The sequence below is a fragment of the Erithacus rubecula genome (assembly GCF_903797595.1).
Source record: "Erithacus rubecula genome assembly, chromosome: 3".
Taxonomy (NCBI): Eukaryota; Metazoa; Chordata; class Aves; order Passeriformes; family Muscicapidae; genus Erithacus; species Erithacus rubecula.
The window spans coordinates 137,310,133-137,324,743 of NC_136689.1; the positions used below are offsets into that span (position 1 = coordinate 137,310,133).

At 56.4% G+C, this 14,611-nt stretch overlaps 1 protein-coding gene across 1 annotated transcript in view; it reads right to left on the bottom strand.

Moving 5' to 3' along the window:
* SCRIB (scribble planar cell polarity protein) overlaps positions 1-14,611 on the bottom strand; it is a 120,821-nt gene that overhangs the window by 27,787 nt on the left and 78,423 nt on the right. Inside the window, exons 21-27 of the mRNA XM_079301834.1 lie at positions 12,423-12,686; positions 11,731-11,841; positions 10,398-10,574; positions 9,875-9,991; positions 5,567-5,755; positions 4,016-4,135; positions 2,416-2,472 (exon numbers count right to left, since the gene is read on the bottom strand). Of these exons, the coding sequence (XP_079157960.1) occupies positions 2,416-2,472; positions 4,016-4,135; positions 5,567-5,755; positions 9,875-9,991; positions 10,398-10,574; positions 11,731-11,841; positions 12,423-12,686 (1,035 nt within the window). The remainder of the gene's footprint in view (positions 1-2,415; positions 2,473-4,015; positions 4,136-5,566; positions 5,756-9,874; positions 9,992-10,397; positions 10,575-11,730; positions 11,842-12,422; positions 12,687-14,611) is intronic.

Below are 14,611 nucleotides of genomic sequence, written 5' to 3' on the forward strand. Positions count from 1 at the left end.
AGGCTTGAGAAACCCCACAGAGAACTGTCACCAGCACCCACTGCAGCTCAGAGCCCCCTCCTGCCCCCAGGTCACCAACACCCACTGCTGCTCAGAGCCCCCTGCTCCCCCCAGGTCACCAACACCCACTGCAGCTCAGAGCCCCCTCCTGCCCCCAGGTCACCAACACCCACTGCTGCTCAGAGCCCCCTGCTCCCCCCAGGTCACCAACACCCACTGCAGCTCAGAGCCCCCTGCTCCCCCTGCCCCCAGGTCACCAACACCCACTGCTGCTCAGAGCCCCCTGCTCCCCCCAGGTCACCAACACCCACTGCTGCTCAGAGCCCCCTGCTCCCCCCAGGTCACTCCCTATGGAGGGCAGAAGGTGCCACAGCTGTTTGCTCCAGCAGATCTGCAGTGACTGGATCTGGAACAATGCAAGCCTGCAATTCCCCTACAGTTCCTTTTCCCAACCTTAACTCACACTCACTGCACAGCTTCTTTCAATTTTGCTCCCCATGTATTGCCTTTCTAACCCTGAGGAGAAGCCAAGGTTTCTGGCCCAGCCCATTCCCCTCAATCCCTCACACATTCCTCAGTTCTGATCTATTCTCTTGTCCCCAGAGCCACATCCCCTCAGGGGAAGGAGTGGAGAACACCAGCTTTGGGGAACAAACTCCTTTTGGGGCCTCCTGCAGCCCTTGCCCTGTGCTGCTCACCTCTGCCTCCTCCTCAAGCTGCTGCGTGGCTGCTGCCTGCTCCCTGTGCAGCCTCTCCTTGGGACAGAGAGAGGAGAGTGAGAGAGAGAGTGAGGGGAGAGGGGAGAAAGAGAGAGGGAGGAGAGAAAGGGGGGAGAGGGGAAAAAGAGAGAGGAGAGAGGAGAGTGAAGGAGAGAGAGAAGAGAGAGGAGAGAGAGGGGGGAAAGAGAGGAGAGAGTGAGTGAGTGAGGAGAGAGAGAGGAGAGAGTGAGAGAGGAGAGAGAGTGAGAGAGGAGAGAGTTAGAGATGAGTGAGAGAGGACAGAGAGAGGTGAGAGAGGGGAGAGGAGAGAGGTGACACAGGGCTGTAGAGGGGACACAGGGCTGTAGAGGGGACACAGGGCTGTAGAGGGGACACAGGGCAGGGCCAGCAGCAGCACAGGGGGAGCAGAGCCCCAGTACACACACTGGGACTGGGGAAGGAGCAGCTGGAACTTGGCACTCACACTGTTACTGCCAGCAGAAAGGACTGGGGTGGGGACAGAAACAGGGACAGAACAAGATCACTTGGGTGCCCCATGGACAGGCAGAGCAGGTGTCCCCCAGATCCTCAGCAGGGACAACCCTGGGGACAGCCAGCAGAGCTGCAGTTTCCCCAGGCAAAAGGCACAGGAGGAGAGGAGTTTGGTCACTGCTGGGAGAGACAGACACCCTGCTGGGGCACAGGATGGGAATGGACACAAACCTGCAGAGCACAGGATGGGAATGGACACAGACCTGCAGAGCACAGCCCTGCTGGGAATGGACACAAACCTGCAGGGCACAGGCTGGGAATGGACACAAACCTGCAGAGCACAGCCCTGCTGGGGCACAGGCTGGGAATGGACACAGACCTGCAGAGCACAGGATGGGAATGGACACAAACCTGCAGAGCACAGGCTGGGAATGGACACAAACCTGCAGAGCACAGCCCTGCTGGGAATGGACACAAACCTGCAGAGCACAGGCTGGGAATGGACACACACCTGCAGAGCACAGGCTGGGAATGGACACAAACCTGCAAAGCACAGGCTGGGAATGGACACAAACCTGCAGAGCACAGGATGGGAATGGACACAGACCTGCAGAGCACAGCCCTGCTGGGAATGGACACAAACCTGCAGGGCACAGGCTGGGAATGGACACAAACCTGCAGAGCACAGGCTGGGATTGGACACAAACCTGCAGAGCACAGGATGGGAATGGACACAAACCTGCAGAGCACAGCCCTGCTGGGGCACAGGCAGCACAGGCTGTTTGTGTCTGAGCTTGTTGGGAAAATCCTGTATAAGAGTTTGTACTGGGGAGAGTTGGTGCTTTCAGCCATTTTGGCTTCTAGCCATTCACTTATTGCTATTTCATTTGCCATTGCCTGTCTGTGTACTCTTGAGACTGATGTGCTTTGTAATAAATAGCCTTTTTAACTACCAGCTGCTTTGCTTATTTAAAATTACCCAACAGAGTAAGAGCCTAAGAGCTCTGCAGTTGTTGCCTTGAGCACTAGAGGTCCAAAAAACCTCACCCCATGGCAGTGCCAATGGGGCAGAGCTCAGAGCTCCATGGCAGTGCCAATGGGGCAGAGCTCAGAGCTCCATGACACTACAGTGCAGCACAGATAACCTGTGACACCTTCCTTGGGCCTCCCAGGCTCGCCAGAGCCACTGCCACAAACACATTCTGCCACACAAATAATCTCTCACCACTTTCTCCATTTCTTCTCTCTCCCACTGAGTGGCTTCTCTCACCATTTCCATCTCCTAGGAGAGAGCAGAGTTAGAGCCAGCTCAGGCAGTGCTCTCTCCACCCTGCAGCACCTAGAACCTGTGAAGGTGTCACAGTCCCATCCCAGCCAGCTCCTGCTGCCCCCTGTGTAAGAGCTGCTCTGAAGGTTCCCTGATCTGCTCAGAACCATCACCAGACACTGAGACCTGACCCAGCACTGCTCTGGGCTGAGCTCTGCCCTGCTGAGCTGGATGGTGGCCAAGGATTGTCTGTGGCTGTGCCTGGTGCTGCCCAGGGCTGTGCCTGTGCCTGGTGCTGCCCAGGGCTGTGGCTGTGCCTGGTGCTGCCCAGGGCTGTGCCTGTGCCTGGTGCTGCCCAGGGCTGTAGCTGTGCCTGGTGCTGCCCAGGGCTGTGCCTGTGCCTGGTGCTGCCCAGGGCTGTTTGAGGCTGTGCCTGGTGCTTGCCCAGGGCTGTAGCTGTGCCTGGTGCTTGCCCAGGGCTGTGGCTGTGCCTGGTGCTGCCCAGGGCTGTCTGTAGCTGTACCTGGTGCTGCCATGGTGCTGCTCTCAGCAGGTTCTGCTCACAGCCCCCTGTCCCTGCTCCTGTTCCTTGGAGCAATGATCTCCACATAAAACAGTCCATAAATCTCCCCACCTTTTGGCCAGAGGCAACTCTCTTTGGAAAAGGACTGTAAAAAGTGACTTTCCTAAAGAGATCTGAGATCTCTTTCTCCCCAGGGGATTGAGGACACCTCTCCTCAGATGAGCATGAGGATGTGCCCATCTGTTGGCAGCTACACCCCATCCTCTCTCTCTCTCTACCACAAAACTGAATTGTTACACACAATAAACTGCATTGCTGCTTTCTGCTGAATAAAACCTGAGTCACTGCTTTTGTCTTTTGCACCCTGGGGTCAAAGGATCCATCACAACTCCAGCTCAGGTTGAGCCATGGCAGGAACAATGCACAGCACACTGCACACCCCAAGGGGGGCTCTGGGATCCCCTGAACCTGCTGATCCCACTGCACACCCCAAGGGGGGCTCTGGGATCCCCAGAACCTGCGGATCCCACTGCACACCCCAAGGGGGGCTCTGGGATCCCCTGAACCTGCTGATCCCACTGCACACCCCAAGGGGGGCTCTGGGATTCCCAGAACCTGCTGATCCCATTGCCCTGCCCAGTGCACACTCCCAGGGAGCTCTGGAGCTTTCCAGAACCTGCTGCCACCCCAGCTCCTGCTCCCAGCTCAGCCCAGCCCAGCCCAGCCAGCCCATCCCATCCCATCCCATCCCATTATCCCATTATCCCATCCCCTGATCCCATCCCATCATCCCATTCCCTGATCCCATCCCATCCCATCCCATCCCATCCCATCCCATCCCATCCCATCCCATCATCCCATTCCATCATCCCATCCCATTATCCCATTCCCTGATCCCATCCCATCCCATTATCCCATCCCCTGATGCCATCCCCTGATCCCATCCCATCATCCCCTTCCCTGATCCCATCCCATCCCATCATCCCATTCCCTGATCCCATCCCATCAGTCCCACCCACCCCACCCCACACCCACCCTCTGCAGCATGTCCACCTCCTCGGGGCTCAGCTCCCTGTCGATGGAGGAGATGCTCTCCAGGCTGTTCTTGCGCCCCATGCCAGCAGCAAAAGGGTTGGCAATGACCCCTGGGGACACCTGCCAGCAAACACAGACCACACCTGAGTGCCCCTCCAGAAACTGCCCCTCCAGCCCTGAGCACCAGCCAGCCAGAGCCAGACCTCTCCAACAGCTGAGAGCTCAGAACTGCCCAGAACCCCAGGCTGGGCTGGGCTGGAGGAGCAGCCAGCTCCCTCCTGCCAGCTGGGAGGGAGGAACCCAAGCTCCAGGTGAGCTGAATGTAAATTCCTGCAGGTACAAGGAGGGGATGAGGTGAGCAGGACTGGCTCAGCCCTGGAAACAGGAATCTGAGAGGCACAGGGCTGCTGCAGGGAAGGGTGAACACCAACAGAGAGCCAGAGCATCTGCTGTCCATGCAACCCTGCCCAGGGAGAAATGGGCAGAAATAGCCTGGTGAAAATGAGCTGGAAAACTTATTTTAATCAGTGCCTTCAAACACTCATCTTAGAAAATCAGGATTTTAGTTACCTTGCTGAAAATAATTAAAAGTTAGAAGGGAGTAGTTATCTGAAACGTAAATAATTAATTGTCTGTCATTTTATGTTTGCTCAGCTGTGCTTACTATGGGAAAGGACAAAATCAGTGAGCAGACCCAAAAAACACAGACAATGCAACCAGAACCCATTCTTTGGAAAACTGGACTCAGAAACCATTTGTATTGTCAGTGATAGAAAAGGTCAAGAGTTCAGGGTGAGGAAGACTCACCTTCCTCCTTTTCAGACCCCTCCCCACAAAAACGACCCCAGACTTAATTTAAGAAGTCAATCAATGCTTAATAGCCATTCAAGCTAATTACCATAGGAAAAGGGGAAAGCAACGGGGGAAACCCATGAATTGTATAAAACTTAAAAATTAAAAGGGAGGGTGTGCATTAGAGGGGAATCTCAGGCTCAGGTGAGTCAGGGCAGGTGAATAAGGAGCTGGGGTCAATTTGGGGGGCTCAGGTGAGTCAGGGCAGGTGAATAAGGAGCTGGGGTCAGTTTGGGGGGCTCAGGTGAGTCAGGGCAGGTGCAGGAAGAGCTGGGGTCAGTTTGGGGGGCTCAGGTGAGTCAGGGCAGGTGAATAAGGAGCTGGGGTCAGTTTGGGGGCTCAGGTGAGTCAGGGCAGGTGAATAAGGAGCCGGGGTCAGTCTGGGGGCTCAGGTGAGTCAGGGCAGGTGAATAAGGAGCCGGGGTCAGTCTGGGGGCTCAGGTGACCCTGGGCAGGTGGATAAGGAGCCGGGGTTGGTTTGGGGGGCTCAGGTGAGTCAGGACAGGTGAATAAGGAGCCGGGGTTGGTTTGGGGGCTCAGGTGACCCTGGGCAGGTGGATAAGGAGCCGGGGTTGGTTTGGGGGCTCAGGTGAGTCAGGACAGGTGAATAAGGAGCCGGGGTTGGTTTGGGGGCTCAGGTGACCTGGGCAGGTGGATAAGGAGCCGGGGTTGGTTTGGGGGGCTCAGGGCACCCCTCACCTCGATGGCAGCCGCCGCCCTGGGGTCGAAGCCGTCGCACACCTGCACCAGCAGCGCGTCGCCCACGCCCCGCAGCACCTGCACGGCCTCGCTGTGCGTCAGCCCCAGCAGGCTCTGGTGATTCACCTCCAGGATCCGCATCCCCACCTGCAGCCGCCCGTCCCGCGCCGCCGCGCCCACCGAGCTCACCTGAAACACACCTGGGCTCACCTGAGGCACCTGGGGGCACCTGGACACACCTGGGGGCACCTGAACACACCTGGGCACACCTGGGGGCACCTGGACACACCTGGGGCACCTGAAACACACCTGGGGGCACCTGAACACACCTGGGCTCACCTGGGGCACCTGAAACACACCTGGGGGCACCTGAACACACCTGGGGCACCTGGGCACACCTGGGGCACCTGAAACACACCTGGGGCACCTGGGCACACCTGGGGTCACCTGCAACACACCTGGGGTCACCTGCAACACACCTGGGGTCACCTGGGGGCACCTGGGCACACCTGGGGCACGTGAAACACACCTGGGGCACCTGGGGCACCTGAAACACACCTGGGGTCACCTGGGGGCACCTGGGCACACCTGGGGCACCTAAAACACACCTGGGGTCACCTGGGGGCACCTGGGCACACCTGGGGCACCTGAAACACACCTGGGGTCACCTGGGGGCACCTGGGCACACCTGGGGGCATCTGGAGCACACCTGGGGTCACCTGGGCACACCTGGGCACACCTGGGGTCACCTGGAACACACCTGGGGTCACCTGGGGGCACCTGGGCACACCTGGGGCACCTGAAACACACCTGGGGCACCTGAAACACACCTGGGGTCACCTGGGGGCACCTGGGCACACCTGGGGCACCTGCAACACACCTGGGGTCACCTGGGGTCACCTGGGCACACCTGGGGCACCTGAAATACACCTGGGGTCACCTGGGGGCACCTGGGCACACCTGGGGCACCTGAAATACACCTGGGGTCACCTGGGGGCACCTGGGCACACCTGGGGCACCTGAAACACACCTGGGGTCACCTTAAACACACCTGGGGTCAACTGGACACACCTGGGGTCACCTGCAACACACCTGGGGCACCTGAAACACACCTGGGGTCAACAGGGCACGTGGGGCACCTGGGGTCACCTGCAACACACCTGGGCTCAGCAGGGGCACCTGGACACACCTGGGGGCACCTGCAACACACCTGAACACACTTGAGAGCACCTGGACACACCTGGGGGCACCTAGAACAGACCTGGAACACACCTGAGGGCACCTGGATACACCTGGGGGCACCTGCAACACACCTGGGCTCAGCGGGACACCTGGACACACCTGGGATCACCTGGAATCACCTGGGGGTACCTGCAACACACCTGGAGTCACCTGGAACACACCTACGGTCACCTGGGGCTCACCTGGAATACACCTGGGGTCACCTGGCAGCCCCTGAAGAGCTCACATGGAACACACATGAAGTCACCTGGGGGCACCTGGAATCACCTGAACACACCTGGGAGTCACCTGGGCTGCCACAGGGGCAGCTTGGTGGGGCTGTCTTGGGTTGCAATGCAGGATGTGCCCAGAAATGTGTGTTCTGTCCATCCCAGCAATATGGATTCTGTCCCATCTGCTGACCCGGCTGGGGCAGTGCCCCTGATCTCCTGGCACATATTCTCTGCTAATGGGCCATCTTTAAACCAGCTGGGCAATCATCTTTATCTTCCCACAGCCCATCCTCCCTCCAGGAGATATCTCCTGTTCATGGCCACTGAGTCCCAGGGCATGGCTGATAAAATTCCATCATCCCACTGGGAGATGCTCCAACCAGGGCAGGAGACAAGCCACTCCTACCCAGAGAAAAACTGACATTTGGAACACCAGAGCAGCCTTTCCACTGGATCCCAGAGGAAAGCCAGACCCTTCCACATCATCCCTGGAGCTTCAGAGGAAACTGCACCTTCTCCAGGAGCACTGCTCCAGCTGAGCTACATCTGCCCCTGCAGGAGGATGCAGCACCATGGAATGGGACTGTGCCACCACCCTGACTGACTGACTGTGCCAGCTTGGATTCTGACTCTGGCAGGGCTGGGATTGTTCTGTGTAATGCTGCATTGCTATTTTAATAGTCCTAGTAAAGAACTATTATTCCTATTCCCATCTCTTTGCCTGAGAGCCCCTTCATTTCAAAATTATAATAATTTGGAGGGAGGGGGTTTACATTCTCCATTTCAAAGAGAAGTTTCTGCCTTTACTGGCAGACACCTGTCCTGCAAACCAGGACAGAGGCCCAGGGAAAATCCTAAAGGATTTTTCCAGTCCAACTTTCTCAAGCTCAGCTTAGAGATTTTCCCAAGCTACAAACCTTTCTCCAATGTAAACACAAAATAATTATAACAAAAATTAAAAACCTGCTGGATCCATGAGAAAGCCTGGGACAAAAGGTGTTTCCTTCTCTAACCAGTGAATCTTGTGCATTTTGTTTTGCACACAGAGAGGGCAGAACCTGCAGAGGTGCTGGAGGGAGCAGGTGTGAGAGAATTTTGTGTGTGAGATAAAAGAATGGGAATAGGAAATGTGCTGCCCCAAGGAAAGAAGCAGGTGAGAAGGAAAAGCTGCCACATCATGGTGCATCCCTCAGAAATGTATCTCACATCCTGGGGGGAGGAAAATGCAGAAAAACACAAACTAAGGAGGGAGGAGGCAGGGATCAGACATGGAAGAGGAAGAAGAGGAAAACACCACTCTGTCTCTTGGTTACCACAAATATCCAGAGAAAATCAGAGGCAGGAAAACCCCTCTGGACAGGGCAGGTAAGAGAGGTTGAGGGGAGAAACACAGCTCAAGGGAGAGCAGGTGTGATAATTGATAAAAATTCGTGTCCATCATAGAAATACTGGGTTTGTATAAACAGGATTTTGGTTCTCTGAAGGCTAAAACAAGAATTGGGAAAACCAGGGAGGGAGATGGGATAAATAATAAAAAATTCAGTGTCACAGTCAAACTGCGACCCTCCAACCCCCAAATGCTGGAATGCTGCAGGAAAAAAACCCCAATCACTCAAAATTAGAAAAACCCAGCTTTTCTCTTCCTGCTGTTACAAATGCCCCAGGTGAATGTGCAATCATCACTCTGAGAGAGGGAATTCATTCTTTTAACTTCAGAGCTCAGGTAAAGCACTTACAGCCAGGTAATGACAAATTCTGAATGTTCCTGTGCCTGAACAGCAACCAATTATCAATAATCAGGGCTGATTGGCAATTAGGGGTGTGTTCAGCCATCAGACAACTCAGATCAGATCCCACCCCAAAAAGCAGCTGAAGGTGAACAGGTGAACACCCAGAGCCCTCTGCAGCAGCAAGAGCAAAATGACACCAGAGCCCTGCTCTGCTCCAGCAAAGAGGAATAAATTTGGGAAAGGCTGGGAGGAGCATAAATTCATCAGCCTAAATGGAACAAGAAAATGTGCAATTTCTGGAGGAAAAGTGATCTGAGAAGTATCTGTAAGAATCTCCAGAAGTGGTGTCCCAGTGACAGCTGAGAACATTTTACACACCCAGGGACCCTGAGAGCACATTTTACACACCTAGGGATGCTGAGAGCACATTTTACACACCCAGGGACCCTGAGAGCACATTTCACACTGCCCAGTGAAAGCTGGAGCACATTTTACACTCTCCAGTGAAAGCTGGAGCATATTTCACCCTCCCTAGTGAAAGCTATAACACATTTTACACTCCCCAGTGAAAGCTGGAGCACATTTGACACTCCCCAGTGAAAGCTGGAGCATATTTCACCCTCCCCAGTGACAGCTGTAACACATTTTACACTCCCCAGTGAAAGCTGGAGCACATTTGACATTGCCCAGTGAAAGCTGGAGCACATTTGACACTGCCCAGTGAAAGCTGGAGCACATTTTACACTCCCTAGTGAAAGCTGGAGCACATTTGACACTGCCCAGTGAAAGCTGTAACACATTTGACACTCCCCAGTGAAAGCTGGAGCACATTTGACACTGCCCAGTGAAAGCTGGAGCACATTTGACACTCCCCAGTGAAAGCTGGAGCACATTTGACACTCCCCAGTGACAGCTGTAACACATTTTACACTCCCCAGTGAAAGCTGTAACACATTTTACACTCCCCAGTGAAAGCTGGAGCACATTTGACACTGCCCAGTGAAAGCTGGAGCACATTTTACACTCCCCAGTGAAAGCTGGAGCACACTTGACACTCCCCAGTGAATCTGGAGCTCATTTCACCCCCCCCAGGGACCCCCCTCCCTGCAGTGCTGCCCCAGTACCTTGGAGATGAAGATGCCCTCATCAGTGGGATCAAAGGGGTTGCCAGCATGGCCCTTGGCTCCACCCCTGATGCTGATGCCCAGCTTCTCTCCTGGAGCCTTTTCAATGCAGATTTCCTGCAAACACACCAGAGTCTCCTGTTTCCTGGGGGTGAGGCCAGTTCTAGAGGGCCTCAATCAGCCCCAGCCCTGCTTTGGCAGTTCATTCCTGCAGGTGAGGAGCTGCCCCTTTCTGTTCCCTGATGGCAGAGTCACCCTGGCCATGGCAGCAGATCCTCACCACACCCCAGCTGGAGATGAGCTCAGACAGACTGGGCTCTGCCACAGGAGAAGCAAATTCCAGCCAGGAGTGTGGCTGTTCCCAGTCCCTGAGCTCCAGCCTGCTCAGGAACTGCCCCAGGAACCAGCCTGTGATTGCCCCAGCCCTGAGAGCACCCACCTGCACCCCAGGAGGGTCCTTACAGACCACCTTGGTGGGGTCCTGGCTGCTGGATTGCCCCCAAAACCCTCACCCAACACTCACCTGCATGCCAGGAGGGGCAGGGTCCCTCCTGACCAGCACGCTCAGCTCCTGGCCCTGGCTCAGCAGGGCACTCACAGCCTCCTGGTGCGTGGCCTGGCGCAGGTCGGTGCCGTTCACCTCCAGGATCCTGTCCCCAACACGGAGCCCACTGCGGGCAGCCAGCCCCCTGGGGATCACCTGGGGACACAGAGACAGCAGGGGCACACGGGGGGCAGGGACACACAGGGTGAGGCAGAGTGTGGGGTTGGTGTGGCCAGAAATGTGTGTTCTGTCCCCATCTGTTGAAGCCAGGTGTGGCAGTGATTCCTTATCCCCATGGGAGATATCTCCTGCTAATGGGCCATCTTTAAACCAGCTGGGCAATCATCTTTATCTTCCCACAGCCCATCCTCCCTCCAGGAGATATCTCCTGTTCATGGCCAGTCAGTCCCAGTGCATGGCTGATAAAATTCCATCATCCCACTGGGAGATGCTCCAACCAGGGCAGGAGACAAGCCTTTCCTACCCAGAGAAAAACTGAGATTTGGAACACCAGAGCAGCCTTTCCACTGGATCCCAGAGGAAAGCCAGACCTTTCCACATCATCCCTGGAGCTTCAGAGGAAACTGCCTCTTCTCCAGGAGCACTGCTCCAGCTGAGGCACATCTGCCCCTGCAGGAGGATGCAGCACCATGGAATGGGACTGTGCCACCACCCTGACTGACTGACTGTGCCAGCTTGGATTCTGACTCTGGCAGGGTTGGCATTGTTCTGTGTAATGCTGCATTGCTATTTTAATTGTCCTAGTGCAGAACTGTTATTCCTATTCCCATCTCTTTGCCTGAGAGCCCCTTCATTTCAAAATTATAATAATTTGGAGGGAGGGGGTTTACATTCTCCATTTTAAAAGAGAAGCTCCTGCCTTTATTGGCAGACACCTGTCCTGCAAACCAGGAGATGATGTCACCACTGGATTGGGACAGTGGGACCAGAGGACACTGGGCTGAGTGCAGCACAGCAGCTCTAGGTGCCCCAACCCCACACACTCAGCCCCCAGCAGTGACTGGCTGCAGTGCCAGCACCTTCCAGGACCCATTGAGGCCAAGGTGAGCTCAGCAATGGCTGAGCTAACAGGGATCCTTCTAAAGGGCTCAGCAGGGATTGACTGGACAGGTGTGAGGCTTTTCCATGCCTCAGGTGGCTCCAGCAGCAGCACACCCTGCACACACCACCCAGCACACACCCCTGTCCTGTGCTCATATCTCACAAGTCCATCCTCTACATCTGGACTCTCACCAAAATCCTTCCCCTCCACCCCAAGAAGAAGAGAGGAACAGAAGCAGCTCTGCTCTACCTTGGAGATGAAGACTCCTGGCTCGTGGATGCCAAAGGGGTGACTGGAATGGTCACTGCCTCCCACGATGCTCAGCCCCAGGGGCCCACCTGCTTTCACCAGGTGAATTTCCTGAGGGGAACAGAAGCAGTGCCAATGAAGGACATCCCATAAGGACCACAGACACTGGCAAACAGGGAGTCAGGGTGTACTGCATGGGTGAGCACAAGGTGAACACTCCTGCACAAGGGTTCCCATGTGGGATTCTGCACCCTGGAGAAGAGCTGGTGTGGGGTTCCCAGAGAACTGGAGAGGGATTTTGGACAAGGGAGAGCCCCTGAGAGTGGGTAGGGTCAGCTGGGATCCCTGGGGTAGTGCAAGGTGTCCCTGTGGCAGTGGGATGTCCCTGGGTGGGGGAAGGTCCCTGCCCACGCCAGGGTGGATCTGGAGGGGCTTCCAGGTCCCCTCCACCCCCAGGCTTTGCATGATCCCACCTCCAGTCCCCACCCCCTGACCCTTCAAACTGAACCAGGCAGGTGCATGTCCCCATCCCAGGCAGGTGCCATGTCCCCAGGTGCAGTGTCCCCATCCCAGCCAGGTGCAGTGTCCCCACCCTGGTGCAGTGTCCCCATGCAGGTGGCACGTCCCCAGGTGCATGTCCCCACACAGTGCCATGTCCCCACAAGACGCCAGGTCCCCAGGCAGGGTCTCACCTCGATGGGGTACTGCTCCTGCAGCCCCGTGCCCGGGGGGCTCCTGGGCGGTGCTGCTGCCTCCTGGGCCGGGCTCTGGCCGTCCCTGTCCCCGTGCCCGGTCCTGTCCCCGGGCGGGGGCGAGTGCAGGCGGGCGGGGGGCGGCTCCCCCGGCCCGGGGCGGGGTCCCTCCCGCTCCACCAGCAGCACCATGCTGGGCGAGGCCGCGGTAAGCAGCGCTACCGCCTGGTCATGCCTGGCTTCTGTCATGTCTACCCCATTGATCTGCAAGGACCGCGGGGCCACAGTCAGGCACTGGGGCTGGGGAACTGGGGAACTGGGGGCACTGGGGGAACTGGGGGCACTGGGACTGGGGGAACTGGGGGGACTGGGGAACTGGGGCACTGGGGGCACTGGTCATGCCTGGCTTCTGTCATGTCTACCCCATTGATCTGCAAGGACCGCGGGGCCACAGTCAGGCACTGGGACTGGGGAACTGGGGACACTGGGGACATTGGGGACACTGGGAGCTGCACCCAATTCCTCACTGCCTGATTCCCAGAAATATTCCTGCCACTCCCCAGCTCCCTCCCAGAGATCCTTCTGTGCACTAAGGGGGAACAAGAGGCTGCTGGTCACTGCTGCTCTGGCCAAGCCCTGAGCCCACCCTGCTCTGCCTCCTGCACTCATCCTGAATTTATTGTGCCAGCTCACTCTGCTCATGTTCATGGTCTGCACATGTCTGAGAGCTGCAGGTAAAATTCAGCAAGCAGGAACCCAAAAGGTGGGAAGACTCAAGAGGTGTCCCAGGAGCCAGAGGAAAGGTTTGGGCTTTGGGACTGCTGCCACCACCCTGACTGACTGTGTCAGCTTGGATTCTGACTCTGGCAGGGTTGGGATTGTTCTGTGTAATACTGCATTGCTATTTTAATGTTCCTAGTAAAGAACTGTTATCCCTATTCCCATATCATTGCCTGAGAGCCCCTTAATTTCAAAATTATAACAATAATTTGGAGGAAGGGGGTTTACATTCTCCATTTCAAAGAGAAGCTTCTGCCTTTATGGGCAGACACCTGTCCTGCAAACCAGGACAATGACCCATTCCCATTTCTCATCAGGACTTCACCTGTCACCCACCTCTATCCTAAACCTCCCCACAATCAGTTTCCTTCCCAGCCCCACCCCAAAAGAGTCAGCTGCCCTTAGGATCTCCTCCCAATTCTGCACTCTGCCTGCTACAACCCCACCACCAACTCCAGCACTGACCCCAAAACGACTCCCAAGAGACAGAGAACACTGGGGAGGGTGTGACAGGCACTGGGAGGGAGTGACAGGCACTGGGAGGGAGTGACAGGCACTGGGAGGGAGTGACAGCCACTGGGAGGGTGTGACAGCCACTGGGATGCAGTGACAGGCACTGGGATGCAGTGACAGGCACTGGGAGGGTGACACAGGCACTGGGAGGGAGTGACAGGCACTGGGATGCAGTGACAGGCACTGGGAGGGAGTGACAGGCACTGGGAGGGTGTGACAGGCACTGGGATGCAGTGACAGGCACTGGGATGCAGTGACAGGCACTGGGAAGCAGTGACAGGCACTGGGATGCAGTGACAGGCACTGGGAGGATGACACAGGCACTGGGAGGGTGACACAGGCACTGGGAGGGTGACACAGGCACTGGGAGGGTGACACAGGCACTGGGAGGGTGACACAGGCACTGGGAGGGAGCAGAACTCAGGAGGATTCAGAGCACAGGGGAGGAGCAGGAGTTGTGCTGCAGTTATTCTCCATGGAAAACAGGATTCTTTGGCAGACAGAGCTGAGTGTGACCAATGGCTTTGGAGATGGGTGCTGCCTGTGGGAGCCATGCAAGGACAGGTGACCTGCCCCACACCCCAGAAATCATGGCAGGGATTCATTTCTCCCAGGAAAATGGAATTGCTGCTTTGGAAGAGTGTGGTGAGCATTTCTAGTGAGTGTTCTGTTCCTGCCCTCACACCAAAGGGTGCAGGGGATGTGACTGCAGCTCAGCACCAAGCCTGGGTGGCCACACACACCTCAGCCAGGTGAGCAAGGGTTACCTGGCTCAGGGTGACAGGAATAACAACAGCAATGCCTCAGGCACTCCAAATGCAGAGCCTGAGCTCACACATCCCCCAGGAATGCACTGCAGGCTGTTACTGGGGAATCAGATCTGCCTTTCCTGCTGC